This window comes from Poecile atricapillus, chromosome 2 (genome assembly GCF_030490865.1).
Source record: "Poecile atricapillus isolate bPoeAtr1 chromosome 2, bPoeAtr1.hap1, whole genome shotgun sequence".
Taxonomy (NCBI): domain Eukaryota; kingdom Metazoa; phylum Chordata; class Aves; order Passeriformes; family Paridae; genus Poecile; species Poecile atricapillus.
Window position 1 is genome coordinate 49,701,359 of NC_081250.1, and position 26,036 is coordinate 49,727,394.

A 26,036-nucleotide genomic window follows, 5' to 3' on the forward strand; every position below is an offset into this window, starting at 1 on the left:
TGTATCAGAGGATTAAAACTGCATTTATGCCATTAGCTACATTGCTAGTAAAAGAAACATAAACTCAAGGCATATTACAATTTTCTGTTTCCCTTTCTGTCATTTTGTGTGTTCATTCCTGTTATACAGAGCATGGAGTTTCTGTTGAAATTAAATGCACTTTTGTAGTTGTGTTATGCCAACTATCCTATGTTAAGGATGAAGGGAGAAAGAAACTTCGAAGCATCCTACTAATTTTGGAGGCAATCCTTACGAGTAAGGCTGGCAAGACAATGCAAAAAAAAACCAAAAACAAACAAACATGCAGCCCTTCCCATTCTCTGGATAAACAGAAAATTTGAAGCTACCTAAAAGCTATTGGCAAGTTTTCAGCATGTGCATTCATATGCCTGCTATGGCTATACAGAAGAGGAAGAAGGCAACAATTCTTTTAAAGTCAGCAGGATTGGAGCATCATCTTCCCAAATTCATCAAATGTAGGTATTTTAAAAACTTCTACTGCTGTGGTGTTGCTTGCTTCCTTGAATTTCTTATATGGGGGTTCCTGAGCTTGTGAGATTTTTGTGAGACTGAAACCAACACTGCACAAGTTTGTCATTCTCAGTTTGTCATTCAGACCATGCCTCTAGCTGCCTACAAGCACATTGCCTTGTAGGACACCAGGGCTCCTGGCAGAGAGAAGGGTCATCTCCTTCTTTCTGCTCCTGGATCATAGTTTCTTGCCAGACTGAACATTTCAGCCCAGCTTCAAATTTCTAAGGGAAAAAATTTTAAGAAGCTGAAATAAAAGCAAAATAGGATGGGAATATGAAAACAACATTTCTGAGCCCTGCAGAGTTCCAACAGCAACAAAAAACTATTCTGTTTATATATTTAGTTAAATAAATCCTGGCATCACCATTAGTATGTTTCCTCTCATTGTGGGGGTTTCTTTTGACTCATGTTGGGACAAATATAAGACAAATGAGAATGAGGGACAGATGTCAGTTCTGTAAGTGCTAGTGGGAACTGGAAACTCCCTTCATCAGCTGCTTTCAGTTTTTAACCTGACCAAGACCATTCATCTGGACCAGGAGTGCTGACAGAGACCAGCTGATGGATCCCCACTTCAACCTTCAGTTCCTCATGCCCATGCTGAAGCTGGAATCTGAAACAGCAGGATTAATCCATCCCAGTGCTGCTCTTCAGGAAGGCTTGGTCGCCAGGGTCCCGTGCCTTTTTGGCACTTCTCAGCCCTCACCTGAGCACCATCACTCTTGCTGCGGCAGCCACTGACCTCAGCAAGGCACGGCTGCCTCATTTTGTGTTGTGCAGAGGAAAACGCTCCCCACGCCTGCACCCATCCTTCTGGAGATGCGCAGCTGAGCCCACAAACTCACCGTGTACCAGCACCAGCTATGTAGCTGCCCTTCTCCTCTCAGACAGGGATTACTGCTGCTCGTCGCTTATCCTTTCCCCCCTTCTCTCTCCCTCCTGGCTTTTGCATTTCTTCCACCGTGATCCATTAGGTATTTACCGGCAGGATAATGTGACTTTTCACACCGGTTCTCTGTGTGCGCTGCCCTGCAGACCGGGCTGGATAAAGCCTCTCCCCAGCCCCAGCTGGCTGGACATCTCCCCCCACCTTCCCCTCCCCTTCACACTAGCTAAGCCAAGGATTCCTCTCTCCCTCCCTCCTTCTTTTTCCACCCCTCCCGCCTTCAGTGCAAACTCAAGACGCAGGATCCTGCCGAAGGAAAGTGCTCCTTGAAATCATCACCGCAGACCCCGCTACGAAAGTGCAGAGGAGGAGAGAGAAAAAGCCTCGGCAGCCAACCTCCTGCAGCTGAGGGCTGTGCAAGCAGGGCAATGGCTCCAGGCTCTCAGAGATTCTCTCTCACCTTTCTCCAGGGCGTGGGATCTGTCTTCTTCATACTTCAGATCATCTCTGTTAAGGCTGATGGTGAGTCTCCCATTCAGTTTGGGCTGGGTTACTATGGCTGGAGTGAGAGCTGTATGTTGAAATATGTTACTGCAAAAAACCAAAAAAATAGAAAAATCCCAAACTTTTTTTTTTTTTTTTTTTTTTTTTAAATAAGAAGCTTAAATACACGCCCCAGTTTGCATTAGGAAACTTCTGATTCAGAGTTCTTTGAGACTTTACAAATATCCTGGGGTTAAGCAGAGAAAGGAAGTAAGATCCCAGAAAGCTAAGATTATTTTATTACAACAAAATGACAGGATAGTGAACTTTTCCAGAGGAAATAAGAAAAATGAAATAAAGCCAGAACACAACTAAGAAGACTCAGCTATATTTTAGGAGACCTCCTACAATTCAAAGTACCTTTTCTCCAAAGAACTTTCCCATCTCCCCACTTCAGATGTGTCACTTTACATAGGCAGGTACTTGAGGAAGGGAATCCAAGAAGTGAAGAACTTTGATAACCTCTTCTGTTCAGTGCCACACACACTGAAAATGACTGCTCACCTTTCTGCACATGAGCTTCGTCTGCACTTCACTGCTGAGGGATGTGATCAGGACACGGATTTGTCTGAAGCACCAGCTACCAGTTACTCTGAAATGGGACTTTCTACTCTCTGATGGTGATCCTGAATAGCTGCATCCCTTGAAAGTTTCCATTAGCCTGATGCCCTTTTAATCATTCAGCTTGTGATAATGATGACCAATTAGTCTAAATCCAAACACGACTGACTTTTGAAACAACTGTGTCTTTTCCTGGGACAGCAATGCTGAATGGTCACATTTTTCCACTTTCACAGCTGTGATAGATTTATGCTCAATCTCAGGACTTTTTTATTTCAATACCCTAATCCTTTACCATTGATGTTTGCTGCATTATTTCAGAGAATAGAACTTTAATATTATAGGGCAATAAAAATCCCTTCTTGTTTGTTCTGAGTATTTTTCCTGCTTAACTTAAATTTTGTTTCAGTTGATGACAAAGAATGACAAAGAAAAGGGAGAAAATTAATCTTGCCTGGATGTCTCAACTGCTTCAAATAGAATGCATAAATGTATACCATTTATACAACAGAACCCTGTCATGTAAAGTTTAAGAAAGTTACATTTCATTAAGCATAAAAAAAAGAAATGTGTCTGACAACTGCATTATGTTGCAGTAGGCAAAACTGTGGCTCTGTTTTTAGGATGTACTCCTTCCCTAGCAAAATGCCTTTGAAATGAAAAGAGGTGGGAAAAGCATATCCATGAAAAAGGTTTCTTCACAGAACTTAAGGACGCAGTGCAGGAATAATAATTTCCCTTGCTAAGAATTCTTCACCTGAAGATCCCCTTGTTTTTTCAGGAGCGCATTCCAATTTTTATTATTACCATAAAATTAACTAAAATAAATTCTTGATTCCTAAACAGGCATCTTCTAAGAGAAAGGAAAAAAAAAATGTTGGAGATCATTTTAAAGCAGAGGTCATGAAAGACTTTGTCATTCAACAGTTTGTCAAATTTACTTCACATGAGGTAAAATATTTACAGAATGAAAGGGCAGAATATCCAAAGTACTTTAGAGTTGTCAAGCATTATTATAATACTGTGGTTTACAGTTTTATTTAAATTCTAAGTAACATTGTGAAAGATGTATGTCTGCTACTTACTTGATCTTCAGTGAGTTCTCCTAATATTAATATTCAAGGAAACTACTATAACACTGCCCTATAAGCCATTTAGGTTAAAGCAGAAGAAAACACAGTATGTCAGCTTTAAAATTTACCGGTATGCATTTAAGGATATCTGAGAGTATAAAACAGGATTAATACTTTCTTTTATAGCAGATTCTGGCCTGGTCCAGTCAGAAACCACCTTCTCATTTTTTAAGGTGTGGGTGAAAATATAATTGCGCAAGTCTCTAATACATGTAAATGTCACTTAAGTGCCAATGGACCATTCTGAATGACACATACGTGTTTGTGTATTTGTTATTTATAACTGAAGGTATCTGACTGTGTTGCAAACTGCTGCAGGGATTTTGAATATGTCTTGTGAAAAACCTGTGAAATTCAGACTGGCCCCTGTTGCAGTCAAACCTCTGAAACTGGTTGCAATATATTTCCCTAAGGAAGACTTTCACTTTATTATCTCACACAAAAATAATGACAGAGAGTAGGCAATAAAACTGACGGCTGTTGAGGTCTGGTGAAGGTGTAAAGCTTCAGAGCTTAACTGATCTCTTTTGACCATTATTTACCATGGCACATTACTGTAGCACAAGTAGGCTGCAGAAATAACCAGGCAAATGCAGAAATAAAATATAGCTTTGTTTTGCTTTGCAGCCTTTTTTCCCAACGAAATGTGCTTGCTCAAAGCTGTTCAGGTCCAGGTCAGAAGGACAGAAGGCTCCCCAAGGGCTTGTTCATGCTCTGAGGTACCATGGTGTGCCACTGCCAGTGCAGTTACTGGGGAATAATAGGTGTTATTGTGGCAGTTCTCAATTGTATCAGTGCAAATTCAGGGGGTTTACATTGTTTTCCATTTGCACTGGAATAGGAGAACAAGGATGTGAGTTCCTGAATCCTGCACAGGAGTTGCCTCCACTTTTTTTTCCTCCCTCTTTTGCCTTTTCAAGGCTCCTAAAATACCCACAGGTATAAACCATAGTTTGCTGCAGAGTACTTGCTCTGAGACAGAGCATGTCAGGAGAGGGTGATGCCAATTCATTTATTGAGACGCTCCTGAAATTAAAAATGTGCTAATTTCAAAGCTTTACTAATTGTACCAAATTGGAGCTAGTCTGTTGGCTAAATCTGGATTACATTAGACCCTATTGGTCAAGCCAGTTATCAGCAATGACCATGTACAGTGACTGCACAGGTTGCAAGTGAAAGGATCCAGAGTCCAGGAAGCTGGGCACAAATAGGTGAGGATCTGAGACACATGCCTCTAACTAGAAACTGATGACATCCAAAGTAGGAAAACCCCCCCTGCTAGAGTATTAAATTTGGCTTGTTTTGCATCCTTTTTTTAAGTAAAGGAAAAAAAAAATGTATGTTTTTTTTCTCTTCTCTCTCTAGACTCTCACATTTCAGTAGCAGATGTCTACACATTTCATTCTCCTGCTCGCAAAGGAACACACATTCTTGCGTAAACAATTCCAGCTATTTGATCCTAAAGTGTCCAGTAAAATCAAAATTTAGGCTCAAGCTGGGTTTAGCTGATGGGGAACCCAAAGGTGACACCTCGATTTTGCTATTTTTCTGATGATGTAATATTTTTTGAATTGAATAAACATCATTCAGTGTTGTTTCTCACAGAAATAAATTCCACATTTGTGAACACTAGGTATAACTGGTAATTAGCCAGATCTCTGTAGAGTTAGTGGATCTTCTACTTTTACACTTACAATAAAGTTACATTGTTACACACATCCATAGAAATGAAAATTTAATTTCTCTTGAAATTCCCTTCTTTTCCTCTGCTCTCTTTTACCTCAATTTGAAATTTTTAACGTTCAAGTAAAAATGTATTTGACTCCACATTTACACATCTTTCACCAAACTTGTTTTGTTGAAACTGATTAGTTTTTATTCTTTGAAATAGGAAGTGTGATGTCATGAGATCAGCACACTGGGCATGCCTCTTAAAGTGCTTTCATTATATATTTTTTTAAGGCACGTTCTTGCTTTAAAGCATATTTGACTATGCAATTTTATGTTCCTTCTTCAAGCATAATGCAAATCCTGATGAAGACATGGAGAAATTTGAACTCATTTCAGTGGGCTTTGAGCTATGCACCTCAGAAGAACTTCTCATTGTATCTGTTACTGCAAAAGAATAAATCAGCCAAGCTCTTTTCTTGATAACCAATAAAATTCTGTTAAACCCACCGATCTTCCTTAAAATAGGAAGAAACAGCTTTTGGACTGGTTTTATTTTTGAAGAACTCCTTTTATGCACTTCCATTTATCTGATTGTAGATGTTTGTTAGGTCTTGAAAGCTTTATGTGGATCAGTTGTTAGAAGCTGAGTTTAGCAAAATTTGGAGCTGGAAATAAGGTGGAGTAAGAGTAATGAACCATTTGAACAGTTTACTATGAAGTGTGCTGTAAATTCTCAATTACTTGGAGGCATTGAATGCATGTTGAAAAGACATGCTCTAATTCAACCATGAATTTTTGGACTTGATGGTGGAATTACAAGGGGAAATCTACAGTCTAGTTAGGCAGGAATTGAACAAGGTGATAATAATGATTCTTAGAAGCCCTGAGATCTATGTGTCTGTGGGTGTGTTTTCAATCAGAATACAGTGGGGTACTCTTAAGTAAAATCTATATTAATCTATTGCAAAAAAATAACTAAAACATTATCAATATATCAAAATATAATCAATGTTCTGCAATAATAGTAATCAGATAATGGCAGAAGCTAGCAATCTAATATAGGCCAGTTATTGGATAGTGAATCTCTTTTTTTTCAAGCATGAATTTTTCACGTGAACTCTGAATCCCGCTGACAACTAGCAGTTGGAAGAATGATGTCTTATTATCTATGCCTCATCATTGAAGTTAAAAGCTGTATCACTTGTTTCAAATGGGAATCTAAAAGAACCTTACTGTGACAAGGATCTTTTTCATTCTGAACCTGCTAGACTCCACATGTTCAGTAAGCATCCTGAGAAACACTACTTTGTGTGGATTTTTAGCTTTATCTTTAAATAAAAGGGACTTGCTTTGCTTAGAAAAGCTTCAGAAAAGCGTGTGGAGTTTTGGTAACAAATTTCTGCCCCCCCAGTGGGGGTGGAAGTGTTACAGGAAACAAATGTTACAGGGCAGAAATGAAGTCACAGAGTTGAGTTGAGACAGAGGCACCATGGCTGCTCAAAGGTACCACAACCAAAAGCATACTACATCCCTCATGTAGACATCATCCTTCATCCTGTGTCTTATGGAAATACAGATGAGTCTCATATTTAAAACACAATGACAACACATCTCTTGATACTGTCTCAGAGATAAGACTGACTTCAACCACCCCTGTACAAAAAAATGACTGCTATGTCATCAAGTATGCAAGACAATCCATTTTTAAGAAACATTTCATTACAAGTAGGACTGATAAAAATATTACAAATAATTAGCCAGGACCCTTAGATTCCCTTAGACTGAAAATGATACCACTTTTGAGATTAAAAGCAAAAAAAAGTCAATACATCAATATCTTGCGTATGGTAGCCATGATGCTGTAAGATGCAGAATTCAGTGTTGCAGCCTTCTTTGTTTAAGGGGATTTCCTGTTTTCATGTGCTTTTGTTTTGTTCCTGTTACCGTGCTAGCATGTCTCCTGTATTTTTTTCCTGTCAATGCCTCTCAGTAATGTGACACATCTCAGGATACTGAGGATCTAGTTATTCCATTGCATTTGATAAGTGAACCTTTCTTTCAATTATATTTTCTAAGTAAAAATTTGACAAAACCAGAGGGCACATTTTGAAAACTGGGCAGATAGCCAAAGAGCTTCTAAAACTTTGAAGAAAATCCATAGGTTGGTGTGGTACACAGGTTGGCCTTCCTTACCCACTTCTAACCAAATTCTGGCTAACCAGAATTTCCTATAAAGCAGTTTGCTGTAACTTCCCAATCAGTAAGTCTTTCCTAGCTCACCTTATAATTCACTTGTTTATATAATTTGACCATCCCAGATACCTTTTCAAAGGACAGGACTCTGTTTTGACAGAGGTCCTAGTAAAAAGTTGGTGTATCTTAAGTACTAGCAAACAACATAACAGTAGTCAAGGAAAGCAGTCTCAGCCTCTGTCTTGGATAGGCTAAATTCCTTTAAAAATGTAACTCTTGCTTACTGATAAAACAACTAAATCATTAACTAATTACACCTAGATGGAACTCAAAGCTTGATGATTTTCCTTTCTTTAAGGCTTCTAACTGAAATACTAATAACCAGAAGATAAGGGTTATGCCATATCAGAATAACATTCATGATTTAAGTTAGATGTTATGCAAATTTTCCCTAAAAGTCTTTGATGATTCACCTCAATCCTGACAGTCAAATGGTGAAATATAGAATGTGGACAAGCCTTTAGTTGGGACAAAGCCTTTTAAAGTAATACACTTAATCCCTGTTTTCCTTTAGGAGCTAAAGTTGTTTTGCAACTGAAGAAGGGTTGTTCAAAACCATCATCTCTCTGTTTACACTGTCTCTCTCCCTAGGCCACACACGCTTCATTGTCTGTCGAGACTTTGGATACAGGAGCTACATTAGTGCCATGTGCCTTATTTGAGACATGTTGTAAAGAATCCTGATGTTTGTATACTCAGGGATGTAGAGGCTTGCTGCTTTCACTACTTTGTGTAGAGCCTCCAGTTCTAATTACAGTTAATGGTATTGATTACAGCAGAAAATCCAAAAATGGTGCAATCTAATGGCTATCACACTGACCCGTGTTTCTGGTTGTATCCCTTGGTCAGCTACTGTTAAATGCCTTAGGAAAGTCACTCTGGATACTCCGAATTTCTCTTTCTGCTCTTAGCTGCTTGTCCTGATTATTTAAATTGCCATTTTCCCAAGTCAGGATGACTTCTTGCTGTGCACGCGTAGAATTCCCAGCAAAGTATGAGTCTTTATTGGGATTAATCTGTCCTTTCTAGCCAATGTAAACACAAGTGACATGTTAACTTGAGAGAACTTCACATTTTTTGATGCAAGAACTGTGATTCTTCTAGTGAGTTTAGTTGTGCACAGATGAGAACCGAAAGCTGTCGGGGGCAGACCTACCCTGTATAAATTCCCTGTTTTTAGGATTAGAATCAGATTTACCAAATTGTTGAAACAGTATGTGGTGAGAGTGGCACTTGATACAAAACCAGGCTGAATCAGTCTGAAAGATTCCCAACGCTGTTCAGTATCTCCTACGAGTGTGAAGCTGGCTACATGGTGAACACCTGATATAAGATGGAAGTCATGCACTCATACAATCATTATCACTAATCTACTCTGGAAATAAGAATTAAATAAGTGTTTCCAGGCATTTACTGAATGAGAAGTGCTTAAAAATTTTCTTCCTGCAACTACAAGCAATCTCAGACTGTAGCTAGAATGTATTCTGAGGGATGTGATCATCAGAAAAAAAGATAGTTATGGTAACTTAAATGTCAGCTGCAAACTGTCTCATTGTTTATTTATTTTTCTGGAGCACCCAGCTAATATATTTATTCCACAACCCAGTAACTTCTCAAGCTTCATTGCCAAAACCCTAATTGACCTGTTCCCAGTTGCCAAAACCTCTAACTTTCACCCTTTCAGCTTTCCCAGTATTAGATAAATTAAAGTAAACTGAACTGAAAATAAAAATATCACAAAAAATGTTATGCTAAATATGTTCTCATGCTCATTCAAAAAAAAAAAAAAAGCCTTCCATTAATAAAAAATTCTGTCTGTCTTTCCAAAAAGACGTGATAATGAAGCAGTCAGTATTTAGACACAAGTTGTCATAGAATGACATAATTTTGATTTTAGGGAATAAGTATTAATCTATTTCTGACATGGAATACAGGGCTGCAATACTGGTTTTTAAGCATGTGCTTACTTTATAGATGTAGCTGTTATAGAGTAACTGTAAAATGTTTAGCAGTGGATTTTTCTGGTGTTATTAGCCTACAGGAGGTGTTATTTGTGACTTTGACATTATATGTGCACATGAGAGTGCATCACGCTTTCTCTCCTCAGATCTCAAGCACAGACCTACAGAGGCAAGGCAAAGCTTCTCCTCTGAGTTAGGAATGACTAGTGGCTTAGCCATTCTTGCTTTTCTGGTAGTGGACAAAATTAAAAGAAAGCTAACACAAGGATATTTACAGTCTTGATTAAATTAGGCTTTCAAAAAAAAAAAAAAGGTGGGCCATTAAAATAAACTTAGTAAAAGCACGAAGGCTTTATTTGGTGATAATTTGCAATATTTCCGTTGAATATGTGTTGAGCACAATTCCATGATGGATGACATGTCCTTTCTTGGTGTTGCAGGGAAAGTGTTTGCAATTGAGTCCAAGAACAACTCTCAGGGTCTGGATTTAGCCGGAGCTGAGAAAGCTTGTGTTGACCTGAGTGCTCGCTTAGCAACTGCAGAAGAACTGAAAAGGGCTGTTCTGGACTGTTCTTTTGCTGGCTGCACCACAGGATGGCTCGCCAGTGGCTCTGCTGGGTAAGGACAACAGCATAACATTTTCTGGGAAGTATGAGTGATGGTTGTCAAAAAAGTTTTCCACTTTGACTAAGATTTGCTGAAAAATGCAGTTCAAGCACCATGACATAAAGATAAATTTTCCACTCTTCCCCAAGAATTAGTTTATTACAGCTAATATTGCAGGTATACAGTTATTCATCAGTCTCACATTTTGATTTCACAGATTTGACACAATTTCCTCTCCTTTCCTGCTGAATTACATCATTGTGGCTCCAGTTCCCTTGGCCTCTGGTGGGGTGCTGAGCCCTAAAGAGCCTCACAGGCTGAGGATACAGTGCTGGAGTTCGTGTCAGTGCTCCCACTGACTCTGTTTTTCTCTGTTATTCTTTCAGAAGCTCAGCAAACTAAATTTCTCATGGGAACCACATGTCTGTCTAAGGTATCCATGCATGGCTGAACAGATGATAGGCATGTTCAAAAGGGCACAGATGCACTTAGATATGATAACCCACATCTGGTAGAGAGTTTGTTGAGAAAGCTCACCAGGGAACTGATATTGTCCTTCAATACGTTTGAGGTGCTCAAATGTAGCACTAGGCTGAGTTTTCCCTTGTGTGAAGCATTGTTGCCTCTGTAGAGATTCATTTAAATCAGGAATGTAAATGGAGGCGTTGAGGGAATGTCTGATGCCACTGAAGCTGGGACCATACATAAATTGCCCAGAAGAAGTGTATCAAAACTATTTCCAATGTTCAATGGTGATAAAGTTTTGTTTTATGAAAAAAATGTTTCCAAACTTTAGCATATTATTAGATTTTGTGATAGTTACCAGTTTTTTAAGTAAGCATTGATGTTTCTATATTTTTAGTAATAAAATTTCCAAAGAACAGAAAATTACTGCTATTAATGAAATTTCATATTTCAAAGAAATTTCAAGGAAAAGCAACTGTTTTCTCTGATTATATTACTTCCCAGGTAAAAAAAAAATTGTTTGAAAATTTATTTGTATTTACTTTTGGTCATTAAATTAAAAAAAAAAAAAAAAAAAAAAAATCCAGAAATGTCTCAAAGTAAAAGACAGTGACCTAAACCCTAAAAATCTTTCTCCCAAGACAATTGCTGAGATGTCTTACAGGCTGACAAACCAGAAAAACTATGTATCTGTAGGAAGTCCATGGCAAAGTTGTTGTACAAGTTCTTTTATACAACCTCAGTATTCTGGAAGTCAGGAATGATGATGTGTAGGAAAAGAAATCATTGCTTTTTTAATCTAAGGAATACCACTAGTTAGTCCAATGAGATCCTCAATTAATTGCTGTGGGCACTGGATCTTGACTATTAATAGATCAGCTGTGGACTGAATACCTACAATATCAAATTGTGAACAGTGATAAAAACACATCGTAAGAATGGGAGGGAAATGTAGACTTTTCAGCCCTTCCAACTTGCTGTACTCCATTCCTCCAGTAAACCTGTCCTTAGTATGGAAGTCTCTGAACTATTTATCAGAAAGAACATTGTGGGGGCACATCAGCACACCATTGCTGTGTAGTCACCAGATCTGACCTTCACTGGAAAGCTTCACCAGAGAGAAAAGTTCTTCAGAGCTGGAATTTTATACTCTGAGGCTATTTTACCCATGGCTGGGCAAGCGCCAGAAAGTATGTTACTTGGTTCGTTGAACTGGACATTTTTGGCTCTGGGGAAAAATAGGGATTGTGTACTGCCTAAAAAGGCTAATCTGTTTTAACTGTAAGTTAATGCAGCTCTGGAGAAAGAACTGAGCAGCCAAGTGCAAAGTGTGCAAATGGGACAAAGTTGTTTAAGTCGAACAAGTTCAGCTTCAATATAGAAATTTGCAGAGAAATTTAGAGGAAAGGGTAAAATGATGCCAAAAGGAGTTCAATGATAATACATGCAGGACGAACATGCAATCTACTTGAAAATATCTTTACAGAGTTCTGGTTTACCTCTGTCAGGCCAGGAAAGATATGAGGACATGGCTGTGGACAGCACAAAGAAAACCTCTGTCAGACTGCAGCTGTAGTCAAAACAGACAAACAAACAAACATTCAAGCAAACAAAGAGGTTGCTAAAGTGTTTATGGAATGGGATGAAGAATATGAAAAAAAATATATACATGTAGGTCAGTGTAAGAGCCTCCTTTGGAACACTATATGTACTGTTACTGTATCTTGGGAAAGGTACTAAAAGTGTCTCAAAAAAGGGCTCAAAAATGATTAAAGTAGGGGAAAGTCTATTAACAAGGGACTCCAATTATTTTACTAAATTATTTTTTTATTTTTAAAATTTTACGTAATAAATTTTAAAAATAAATTTAAATAAATAAATTTTAAAATAAAATTTTATTTTAAAAATTACCATGTCAGTACTTTGCTCATTTACTTGATAACTGGAAACATGAAAGCAGGGATAAAGGACAGCTTATATACAGAAAAACCCACATACAGAAATCTCCACATCAGCTGATGTAGCCCAGAGAAGGGAAAGGCTTCACAGCATGCCCACAAGTTAGAGAAGTATGGAAAATTATTTCCAAAATAAAGGACTCTTTGCTGGGCACACCTTGTGTATTTATCTTGATGAACTTCCACATCTTTGAATGACGTCCCCACATCTGCCTGGTCCAAAATTATTCAGGCCTTTATAAGTTGGATCTAAAACCCTGGAATCCTCCCAGCAGCTGACTGGCATCCAATGCAGATCACAGAGCTTTAGTCGAATACCCTCCCATATCCTCTTGGACTGTGTGCATCAGAAAGGAGATGAATAGGAGGGAGCATGATAAAAGAAGTTCCTCATTTCAGGAAGAATGAGGTTTGGTTTATTTATTCGGTGCCTGGAAGGTATCCCAATCTTTCCCCTGAGGAAAAATGGATTAGACATTGGCAGTAGAAGTAAACACAAACAAATTATGTGATTGAAGTCTTTACAGTGTTGCAGATTTTCTGACATGCTTCAGCTCTCTTTTCATCGCTTAGATTTAAAACTGAACAGGAGCTATAGCAGACATGTAAGGAGTTTTTCACTGCTACTTCATTCTCCAGGTTTTGCACAAATCTGTTATTTGTTCCCTTCGGATGCCTATTTATGGTTTTAGTGAGTAATTACAATCCCACTCCTGGTAAATATATCCATCACTGTTGATTATTTTGTCTTTATTATTATTTTTACAGCCAAATTATAGCCTGGAAACCTGTGGGAGTTTCTCCTGTTATGGCAGAGGCACATCACTGAGTCAGTGCAAGCATGTTTGTATTGCCTGCTCTCTGGGCTATACCTCTTCTTTGGGCAAAGAGGAGCATTTGGACTAAAGAGCCAGCCCAGTTTGAGTGACTGTCAAATTTCTGATTACTCTCATGTAAATGCAGCTCACCCATATTTAAATATATCTACTTCAGTCCTTGAAAACTGGGCTAGCCCAAGCAGCAGGTCTTGACAAATATGATTCATTTCAACTGATGCAGAATGGAAATTGCTTAAACAAATAGATCCCTGCCAGCAAATCCAAAGACACAATAAACTGGGTGGTTTTGTGGTTTGAGCAGCCTGAGACAGAACTTCTTTCACAGGAATAAGGGGATGTTCTTGTCTTGCCTTTGCAGTTGTTCAGGCCAACCCAATTCAGGGTTCAAGGCTCTTCACACAGACAAGTCCCTGGCAGTCCAGGGGCTTGGGAACTTTTTGAGAGGAGCCACTGACAAGTAGGTAGGGATAACTTCTCCCAGCAAGCCAGAAGTAAGCCATTTACAAGTCAGTCCTGACATGTGTAACTTATAAAGCATTACACATTGTTGCATTTCAGGAAATGAAATGTCGTTAGGCAAGTCTCATTTGTCAGATGAGCCCTAATAGCTATTTATACTAAAAATGACACTCTTATGACTTACTTGCATGTCAGACAAGTGAGTCAGTAAAACCATCAAGTGATCTGCCAGAATATAAATGAAAAAAAGGTGGCAGAGTTCTCTGAAAAGCTCTCACTGCTATCTTTTGAATTCAGATGTCACACTGGAAAACTTTGAGTCGAGTCTTCCAGCACTGGGCAGCACATCCTGTAGGGTCTTGCCTTCTATACTGGGGTATTTGAAATTTTGGAAGTAAACATGACACATGTTTTGGTCTTAGTATCAACCTTGTGCACAGCACATTAGAAAACAGCTATTTATTTTAGAAATTGTTAAACATCCTCAACACCTTGTATTAATATCCCCTTAGCAAATTTACTAATTTCCAGTACTTTTGTAGGATGAAAAAGCTGAAGCTGTCCTATTCCACATCCTGTTCCTTATTTCCCTACAAAGGAATGGAGCTGTGTATCTTTTCTATAACAGCTTTGAAGTGCTGCATAGAATTTTTCTTCAATGACAGACCTCCTACAGGGCTGTCAACCTGCTCCTTTGAGTGAAATTGCCCTGGGCTGGCTCCTACCCAGTCCCTGGAGGATTTATCCCAGAGGGAGTAAGTCTGGAGTGAGCAAGCAGAGTCAGCTAGAATAAGCTCTGCAGTGAGAGTCAGAAGACAGGAGCTCTTTTCTCAGCTCACCACAGACCAGATGTTTGCTGCTAGGAAAATTACTTCGTCTCTATTTTTCCTTTGTTAGCTCTTTGGGTTTTGCACTGGCTGCTTTTGAATGCTTCTACAGTGTCAAACACAACAGGGCCCTCACTGCAGATGACACCAGTGGGAAATGTAATAATAAGACTCAAATATGGCATTTCACAAGACTCTACCTATTTCTTTTTCTGCCTACTGCATGGGAGTTGCCCAGCACCTGACAGTATGGTACTAAAATCACATTTCCTGGGAAAGAGAAAAGCAATATCCAAGGAATGAAATAAAGGGTCAGTTGCAAGTCCTCTCATCTGTATTTGTAAAGCCTTGGGCTTGTGGGTTCCTTGAAATTCACCAGGTGTGCATACTTAAATAGGCCCACTTGGTCTTTACAGAGAAGCAGTTCTGGTTATACATCACTTTGGCAAGCCCTTGGTTTTATTTCAAGGCTGTGCTCCACTGACTGATAATAATGCATATGAATTTGCTCCCAGACATGTATTTGAGGCAGGTCAAATAATTCCCTTAAAAAGAAAAATCTAGACATAACTGACAGGACATGGTTCAATTCAAAATGCTAAAGTTGCTTATGACATTGTCTGAGGAGGCCTTGGATTACAAAATGCCTTTGTGTCACAAACCCTAGTCCCACAGCTCACAGCTCGTGTCATGCTCTCCTAGAAGATGGCTTTGTCTTCTTGAGGGTTCTTGTCAATCATCTCAGAAAGTCTCCTGCAAAGTAAAAACAAAGTAATTGTGTTTCAGGAATAAGGATAAAGCTCAGTCAAGAAACTTGAATTTAGGAAACGGGCATGGCCAGTTTACTCCAAGGGATGGTATCACTGAGCAATGTAGACAGGAGCTACTTTCCATCAGCTTTGGGACGAGAGAAGCAAATATTTTCTTAGCAAAACTTGGTCAACAACATGGACAAAGTATGACAGCTATGTTTCTTGTAAAAGAGACAACCTAATAACTGAATAACATTTTAGAAAATGTACTTTTTCCTCATTGAGGAAAAACACAGCACAAAAGAAAGTACATATTTTTTATGTATTTTCTAGGACAAGCACCCAAACCACCATCTGCTGAACTGTAGCATCACAGTCCTCAGAGTTGCAATTTACTAAGTGAGACATGACTATCACTTTTAAATTGTATTTTTACTGGAAGGTTGTTTTTTTTTAACGGACTCTGAGGGATTTAGCTAAACTTTAGCAAGCTTTGGCACAAAAGACATGGGTTTGCTAGTGAAATTAATTAATGCCAGAAGGTTAGAAATCATTCCTAAGACCAAGGAAAACCACAATATTGAACATGAAGGTAAGCCTGACTTCAGAGATGGAGTAACAGAAATGGGGTGCAATGCAACAGTATTTTATGAAGGCTAATAGGAATTTCTGCCTTAAACCAGCTAGAAAGGCAGAGCAGGAGAAAGAGCTGGGTGTAGTCACAGAACACAGGATGGCAGTGGGCCTATTGTAAAGTGAAATAACTCGTGTAAAATTTCTGAGAAAAATAAACGCGACCATCCTAAAAGACATCCAGCAGCAATTCCAGAGGAGAGAGGGCAGTGCTGAAGGGCTTGAATGAGGCACCAGTGAGACACCACCTGCAACGGTGTAATGTAATTCATCACATCCAAGCTCAGAAGGCCTGGGCTCAGACTAGGAGTAGTCCAAAAAAGCACCACTCTTTTCAATAGGCAATTAAAGGTGATCATTGTTTATCTGAACAAACGAAGACAGAAATGTGTCATACTTACTCTTTCAAATGCACAAGAGGGGCTAATACCAGGATTTTAACTTGCCAGATAGTTCTAATGAGGCTGATTTTCTACTTTTCAAAAGAAGTTCACATATTTTGCCTTTTTTTTTTAGAATCACTGTAATGCTTTGTTGTATCTGAAAGCCTTTCCTCTGAGAATGGAGCTGCTTTGTAAAATAATAGCATTCAAGAAATATTTTTGTAGTTTCTTAAACCCTGTGGCAACAAATCAGTAACTTCTGCTATGAAAGCCATGGGTTAAACTGGAGTCCATAAAGTGAAATTGGGTAAAACCACCTTCCTAGTGATGCTTGACATGTCATTGAGCATCCAGCTAGTCCAGGCCAGGAAGCAACACGACTCTCCTTTGCATGCACTAAAAATGCTCAAATTATATGTACCTAGTGATATTAGAGTAAAATGGCTATATAAAATCTTTCATACTAGGCTACAGTATAAAAGCCTGCATGAATGGGCCATATTTATTTAATGAACAGAGGCCTTACTATTTCAGTAGTCATATGTACAATTTTAAGCACAAAAGGCTGCATTTTGGTGTATATTTTTAAGAATCTAAAGGATATTGGTTCTGCCTTGGTAAGACCTCCTTTTGACATTTCCAGTGGCAGTATTGCTGTTGGAATGTCTTCATGTCACACTTAGCAGCTGCTTTCTTTGGGCCACATCCAGCCAAAATTTGCCTCTATAGTTCCCAGTCAATGGACTTTCCAAAGCCCACCTGTGTTCCCCTTCATGACTTTTCAGGGAAATTTTCTTCCCTTTGGTAATCATGAACATGTCATTTATAGTTTATTCCTCATCAGAGCCAGCTTTGTAATTTGCAGTTTCCCAAAATGCAGAGGGGAAAGGCTAAGAATAAAAATCCCCTAGTCTGACTCCCAGACTACTGTTGTTTTTTTTTTCTCTTACCTAGTTACTGAAACACAAACAGAAAAGCTGACCCATGAAAAAGAATTAGCACAACATATTAAAGATTTATCTTGACTAAGAAAAACGATGAAGTTTTTAACTTTCTAATTAGGGGAGGGTTTCTTATTGTATGTTATGAACCAGACTTTCCCAGTGCCTCAGCAAACACATTGTTCCTGATGTTCTTCTGAGCTGAATATATTGCAAGCTCATACTACTATGAATCAATGTCATAAGACCATTCTGACTCAGTTCAGTGAATTTATTGACTAAGACTACGAAACCTAAAATCAACTGGCAGATCAAGCAGCAACTACAAAAAATGTCCCACCTACTGTTTTCTGTGCTGATGGATCATGCTTTATCATATAAACTCAGCTGTCAAATCCATATGGTTTAACTTGGGCTTACTGAAGAATTTTCAAGTATTACTAAATTGCCTTGTAATTTTCTTAGAAAGCAAAATTATCAGTGGATACTACTATAAACAAAAGTTATAATTTATATAAAAACACAATGTCTTTATTAAAAATACCTTTATTATATATACATACATACAATTTATGACATTACCTATAATCTCAACAGTTCAAGCCTATAATTATCATTTATTTATTAATACATATTATATTATGGCATATTATGGCATACTGTAAAATGAATACTAATCATGCCAGCTTTTCTGCTATTTCCATCTTTAAACAGAGGAATTAAAAAAAGAGCAAAATATACCAATTACTCATTCGTTACATAATACATTAGAGAAAAATTTAAGCAGCACAAGAGCAAGCTGAAGGCTTCTGGGAAGTCTGGTTCATACCTTATTGCACTGCATATTAGATTTTCTCCTTGTGTGTGCACGTGATATCTGCAATATCTGAGTCATGGCACAGGAAAACAATGATCAGGTTAGCCAAGCTCTGATCTTTTTTCCGAGGTGGGTACAGAAGAAGGACTGTTAATTGTTCGTAGTTGGCTGAATTGTATTGTACAGCAGGAGTTAAGCTGAGGTTCAACGCAGTGCAGAATTCCTGGTCTCCTGTTTTCTCTCTTGGGAAGAGAAGAGGCATCATAAAGAAGTTTTCCTTCCAAGCTGGGTAGGAGTAGACTGGGAAAAGTCTCAGTAGTTTGTCAAGAAAACAAAGGAGACACCTTTAGGCACCTTCCAATTTTTCATCAGAGAGCAAGGGCTGTTGTCAACACCACCAATCACATTTTGATCTTACTGGATAATAGGCAGTACATTCATGGTGAATGGTCTATGGTGATAGTGTTTCTGATTGATTTTTATGCTGAGATTGTGAGTTCATGGCCATGTAAGAGTAATTTTCAGGGATGCATGGACGTTTCAGGCAGATGTGGATCACATTCCATTGTTATGGGTGATATGCTGTCTGAATTCAGTATGTTTCTTCTGAGAGCATCTGCCTTCATCAGAAATTCCCACAGAAGGAAAAAATGAAATCAAATCTGTTTCTTAACTAAAAGGCAGAAAAATCAAGCACTACTCTGCTCTGAGCATCAGATGACATTGTATGCTGAGTAATGAGCTTAAGTTCAATTAATGCCTGGAAGTATCCATAAATAGGATTAAATGTACATGATTGCATTCTTCTGAATGGTTGTGTAGGTGGATGTATCCCTAAAAAGTATAAAGTTTGTGACATTTTCTCAGCCATGATGCATGCCCTAGGGCAATAATTTAAAACAGTCAAGAAACAAACCAGGCAGCAACACCTCTCAGCAGGGTGCTGGAAAGAGTAGGACAACTGTACAATTTTTGTGTCATATTTCAGCATGGCTGTGCTGCTGTTGAAGTAATTTCAAGATATAATGAATTCTGAATTGGTAGCCATTTTTCAGTCATGAAAATTGTAACAAATTTTAAAGCATCACACTCTAACTTTCAGAACAGCACCAAAAGTATACCTGTGTATTTAAGTTCTAACTGTAGATGAACAGTTAGATTTAACAGATTAACATTTTAGGATTTAGGGAAACCCTCAAGAACTCAGAAAATAGACTGTTAATGTGTATTTTTAGTCATACCTGAATTCCTACTGATTGCAAAGAGACTATTTCTATGCTGTGGTCTGATTGACCCGCTACTGAGAAATGCTGAGCACTCTTGAAGCTCAGTCATCAGCAGCAATAACAGCTTACTGAAGGTGTTTAAAGCTTGCAGGACTGAGCTTGAGGTGGGAAACCACTCTCAGAGAAGAAGGAATGAAAAAGATTAAATAGATTATTTTTTCTTCTTCAGTTTTTTAGAATCATAGAATCATTAAGGTATGATTATCTGAGATAATCAAGACCCAGTACTGTGTTCTGTGTGCAAGACAAGGTTTCTTTCATTTCAGAAGGATTGCATTAGGATGCTTGCAGTTTTAATTGGATAAATTTTAATACAACAAAAATCTAAATTAAAGTCCTAAGTAGTAGATGCATGTAAATACACTTAAAAGATCTTAATTTAAAGCTTTTCTTTACATATAATGTTGAAACTATATGTAAGGTACACCTTTGTAAGTTTGGTCACACTGAATAGCAGCTGAGAAAAGTTCTTAAAATGCATTAGCTAATTGATGAAATCTATCAACTACAAACTTGTAATTTATTGTACAATATTTGGGAAAAAAAAGTGAGAAAAACTAGCACTTTAAATACATGATGTTACTCAGGAGCCAGATATCCCGTTTTGGCGATGACCTCATTGTACCAAGGATGTGTCATCCACAGATAACTTTGTAGCCTGATGAAAAACTGATAAAGAGATTGCACTGTTTTGGGCAGAAGCAAAATATATAAATATAGAAATTGGAATTAGAAATCTGAAAATTCAAGATAAGAATGTCAAAAGTGGCTTCCAAGTCTCAGGAATTTTAGCCTTTGATAGAACTTAAAAGTGACTGTTACCTGATTTTTAGAGACCACAATTTTATGATGGTAACAGTCTTCAAAACAATTTGTTTAATTTGTTTTATTTTGTTGGTTTCTTTTCTTTTTTTCCTTTTTCTTTTTTTTGGAGGGGGAGAGAGCCTGAAGCCTAAAGTACAAAATTACAGACAAAAAGCACATTTTTTTGCAGTCATATCATTATCTTTCTACTCAATGTAGCAGGACATAACTGATCCAGATAGCTAAGCAACTCAATAATTATTGGAAAGATTAAGGTTGATGAGTTAATTTTTGAAGGGAGGCAGAACTGTTTCATTCTCTTAGATCCTGTAAGACCCAGCAAGACCCAGCATAACAATATGTGAATATTATATACATACAGAAAATTTCTAACTGATGTCCTGATCCTCCCAGTAATCTGAACTCATTTTGGCAGTCTAAGTGCTTAATTACTAACTTAGAGGTCTCAGATTTTAAATCCATTTAATTCTCAGAGAACTGGATTGAATACTTGTGGGGACTGTATTGTCCTTCAAAAGGGACCTTTTGGAAGGGATTTTTTTTCCCCTCAAAAACTCAAGTGGACCTTTCTTTACAAAGGAAACATATTTGGTTTGAAATCGTAAAGGGGCTTTCAGCAGGGAATGACATCATGTTGTTTTCCAGAGTAGAAGTGTGGCAGGAACCATTCTGGTGCATATGTGTGACCACCACCATACAGCTCATTTCATGTTGCTTTTGTTTGTTTCTATTAAAAGAACATTAAAGTTGCATATTTAACTACTCCAAAGCTAGCACATCCCTGAATGAAAATAGTCTGTACAACCATAATTCAGTCCATTTCTATAAATCAATAGTTATATAGTATTTAAGTGCATGATCAAATACCGGGTTTCCACTGGATCTTTTCCACCCTCAACAAATGGGAATTTTATTTACTTTATTTTATTTTTTTTATATTATTGTATTCTATTTTATCTTATTTTGTTCCTCAAATTTAGTGGAGGACTGGTGGCACATTAGTTCAACTATTGCACAATAAAAATGATAAATTTCCTCCACTGGAAGGATTAGTTCTGTGGAAAGCATTTTTATCTTCCTTTCACTAGAATAGCTGACTGTGCAACACTTCTACAAGCTTGCTGTCCACAGAAATATAAACCCACACCATTAATATCCAGCTGCAAAAATTTGGGCTGAAATGACTTTCCCAGCCTTTGTAACCTTCAATGTAACAGTAAAACCAGGGTTTTCTACAACAAACTCTCTTCCAGTTACTAGTTTTAAGCAGACAGTACAGCTGAGAGGAAAGATAATTAGCAAACTCTTACTTCATCATCAGCATCTACAGGGTTGTAAAACCCAATACAGATCTAATTAATACCTTTCTTCAAGCCTATCGGGGGCAACAGGATGGATTAGGTACTGCTGAGTACCAAAACAGACGAAATGGTGTTTACTCCAAAGTGTGAAATTGCTATTTAAAAAAACAAAAAGGCTGTTTTCTTCCAAGAACCCAAGCTGAATTTTCCAAGTTTGCCTCTTTTAGCTTTAGAGCAGTTAAATATGCAACCTTAATGGTTCTTTAATGTAAATGCTAATGATTTATAAAATTTCAGATCAAATATTGAGTTTCCTATTCATTTCTATCCAGGTGCCATTGGTGGGAATATGTATGTGAGAACAAAATATAGCCTTAAATACTCTGGGTATAGGTCTGATATTTAGAAGTATTACAGAATATAATAAGATAAACATCCTTTATTGCTCTCTATGCCTTGAACTGATCTACAGCAAACATTTTTCTAATTACTTCTATTTCTCCCTTGGCTTTTTTCCATAGATCTTCCCACACTACTACTTTACGTGCCAATGCTGAAACTGTTAAGGCTAAAGCCTGACTACTCTGATAAAAAATCTCCAAATTTCACCTGCATGTACAGCTCCAGAAGATTTCTGATTATTTTTTTTCTTCTTCTTCTCTATTTTAGGACAATTATATGCAGAAAGACGGGCAGCAAACAGCAGAGCGTGAAAGCCATTGATGTTAAAATTGAAACCGATCCCTTTGTGAATGACCAATATGATGCTTTTTGTGTAAAGGATGAAGGTCAGCACTGATATACTTTTGAAATAACACAGAGTTGTCACTGTCTTGCAACATTAAAAGTTTTGCCTTCAATTTTTCCACTGCTGACAGAGAAAGAGGGAAGGTTAAGGGATAAATCATTGTAGCAATCGCCCACTACAAGAGCCAATTGCTGCAAAGACACTGGTTGCAGCAAATAAATTGTATTATCTTTTGTCTTTGCTGCAGTTTAGTGAGTTCAAACAGCACCACCGATCTAGCAGAATTCATTTTGGTGCTCACAGAACGTATTTTATGGAAAGGAATATGTATGGCACAAATCTGATGGAGATGGCTGAAGCGTGTCCCTTACTCAGCACTGTAGCTGAATGTAACTCAGCAAGCTGGTTTCCAGCTGTAACACACCACCCTGTTGTATATCTATCAGTATACAACATTTGTATGCAAATAACTTCATTGTCTCCATTTTAGTTTAATTTTGCTTTAGTTTGAGTGGTTTTTTCTAAAGTGTAGACCAGGCTGCTAGAGATGCTGATATATCCCAGATGATTCTGAAAACCAATCATTTCCAATGTAAGTTCGTGCTTTAATTTTTCAATATTTAAGTTTCAGAACCCACAAACAAAGATGAGTTCTGAAGGCAAAAAGTAAATTGTTACTGATAGGTAGGAGTATATAAAGAAATTTGGGAACCCCTGGAACAGATTGTTGGTGTCTGCAGTGAGCTTTTGCATCTGATTTCCAAGAAAAGCAAGGGTAAGCTGATGGTATTCACTGGGAAGCAGTAGGTTCACAGCACATGGGGGGCATTCTGATGAACTCAGTGGCAGGAGTGTGGATGAAAATATGGTTGAAGCAAAACATGGCAGAGGTGATGCGTATTTGATCTATACCAAATCATTCTTTTTAGAAAGAATGATTTTAGCAGAGTTTGACCATCCTCTCAAGTAACCCTTGTGATATCAACTCCAGGCTCCGTGCTGCTGTGAGCAATGCCAACCCTGTCACCCAATTCTAATGTGGTCACACAAGCACCTTTGTGCTTTCTCCATGCTTCTCCTCACACATAGGACCAGCTCCCTGTAAACATCTGCAAAACTCTCTCATTGTCTTCCTTCAAACCTCTTTTGTCATCATCCCCCCCACCCTGACAAAAACCTTGGAGTGGGTTGGGACAGCTGTGAGATGCTGAAATCATTGCTCTGGCCACTATTGTTCCATTGTGCCCTTGTGCTCCCCTGTCTGTCCCCACCTGCTCCATCCGAGCTTACGCGTGGATGCTGGATCTCGGAACAGGAGCTGTGTTTACTTTTTGTGTTTGGTTACTGCTCATGGTAAAGGGGCAGACAAGAATGTAACCACACAAAACTATGCTGGCAATGAGGGACTCAGAAACTGCATACTTTAAACTCTGGGGAAATTCAGATAGCTTGCAAAGAACGTACAAGTTATGAAGGATTTGTTTTGTAGAAGGCAGGGAATTTTCTGATTACAGAATGGGATGATCATCCCAACGCACTCATCAAGTAGTCCTAACACACGGAAACAGTTCTGGATGATTGTAAGGTTCCCTCTTCTCTAAATATACTAAAAACTTGGGATGCAGCGCTGATGCTTGAACAGAAAGACTTAAGTGAAGTTGTGTGGTAGAACCTGGTTTGTAGCTGGTATGAAAGTCTAAGTCCAGAAAGGAAACAGCCTTAACATTACAACAGTAATACACAAGCCAACACAGAGCTGCTGACTGATGAAAAAACATCCTCAGGGATGCCACTTCTAGTTTTAGCAAATATCCAGTAAGAAGCAGCAAGAGTAAACCCTGCGCCACAACCTCACACACAGCATATATGTTCTGATCTTATGTACATGTGGCTAAGAACTACACATCTAAGTTTGGATTAATGAGTTGCTTCTTACTTGAAACCTCATGAATATTTTTTTTAATCTTAGAAAAGTAGACATCACTTTTAATCTATACATTTGCAATTATAATATAGTAATACATTAGAGTTAAGTACAAAAGGCAAGTTGTTTTGCTCTGCTGAAAGTGATAAATCCCAGGTTTCTTACAGTGAGACCTATATTAATTTCTTCAAGCCCTTTCATTTCTTTTATATCCATCCAACTAATAAGGAGCAGATAGCAGCTTTCCTTCTTTGTCAGAATTGCCTGAGAAGAGCCAAAGGCTCAGACAGACAGGTAGGTTGAAAACAGACAGAGGGAACAGCCACATCAACCTCTACTTCAGAAACTAAGCTGATGTTAATAACTCCTTGCAACTCTACCTTCAGTTCTTAGGCCTGTGAAGAATGCATCTCGAAACACCATGAAAGTTCTAGTAAAAACCATGACAAATTCACTTCTTATCCCTTGATTTATAACTAATCTTTACTCAATTAACATTTACCATGCAAATGAGTGGAGTCAGATTCCTTAAGCACACATCTCAGCATGCCCCTACACCGGGGCAGTAGTCAGATGCTAGCAAGAGCTCTGGGTGTGCTTATGGCATCAGGCTTTTACAAATACAAGTCCTGAAGAAAGAGACAATTTTTCGTTTTGTTTCTGAAATGGATTTTGCTCCATACAGAAGAATCACAGAGATTGTTGAGACTAAGAGTTATCTTTTACAGGCAATTCATTCTAAGGGTTCTGTTTGACAAGAAAAGATGTAGCTGTAATGTATTATGAATGCTCTGAGTATAGCTGCAGTTTTCACAGTACAGAGAAATGTGTCTTCTCAGCTTCTCATAAACACATGTTTTATGCAGCCATTAGAGACAGCAAGACAACTCTGTACCAGCTCAAGATCTGCTGAGATCAGAAAGTTTCCCTTGTAGGCCCTGAGTGCCAAAAAATATCTAAAAATATATTAGATTCTGCCAATTCTGAAAATGCAGTATCACACAAAAGTTAGATCTGGCACACAGTGTGTATCTCTGATAGAGTTCATAAGAAAATACCTCAAAGTATAAAGTAGGTGAAGCAAGAAAAACAGGAAGCTGGAATTTTTCCTGCCTTATTTTTTTTGTAATAATACATACCATTCAATGTCATATATATATGTGCATATATATCTATATATATAAAATCCTCTTGGCTTTTTTTCGTTTGTTTTTTTTTTTTTTTTAATTGCAGCAAGGAAAGATCTCTTTGTTAATAACCCTCAAGTTTTACTGGTTCTTTCTTCAGTGACCCACTGATATTTACAGGCAACAAATAAGATCTGTTCCATAAGGCTTTGATTTGCTGCCACCACAGGAAAAGTAAACAGGCAGCAACTTGTAGTAGAGTACAGCATAAATGCAAATCAAACTTTTTAAACATGACTGCTGGCTCCAGATATCCATCAAAGCATGATGGCTTATGTACATATTTCAGGTAGCCTTTTTCAGCAGTAAGAAAGAAAGAAATTAGTGTATGCTTTACAGCAAATATATTAAGTGTACTTTACAAGAGCAATCAAACTGCTGTTTGCTTTGTGTAATATTTGAATTATTTATATTTTTTTGTTATAGATATAAGTTTTGGTTTTTTTTTTTTTTTAGTGCTACAGCTTTATTTTTCATGGCTTTCTATATAGCTGACAGTTAATTCCCACTTCTCTGGTGATGTCACTTAAGCCAATAAAGTCC

At 38.0% G+C, this 26,036-nt stretch overlaps 1 protein-coding gene across 1 annotated transcript in view; it reads left to right on the forward strand.

Annotated features, from left to right (window-relative positions):
* Positions 1-1,848: 1,848 nt before the first annotated feature.
* Positions 1,849-26,036, forward strand: part of SUSD5 (sushi domain containing 5) — a 38,903-nt gene continuing 14,715 nt past the window's right edge. The window contains exons 1-3 of the mRNA XM_058832201.1: positions 1,849-1,942; positions 9,983-10,160; positions 22,304-22,422. Coding sequence (XP_058688184.1) covers positions 1,849-1,942; positions 9,983-10,160; positions 22,304-22,422 — 391 coding nt within the window. The remainder of the gene's footprint in view (positions 1,943-9,982; positions 10,161-22,303; positions 22,423-26,036) is intronic.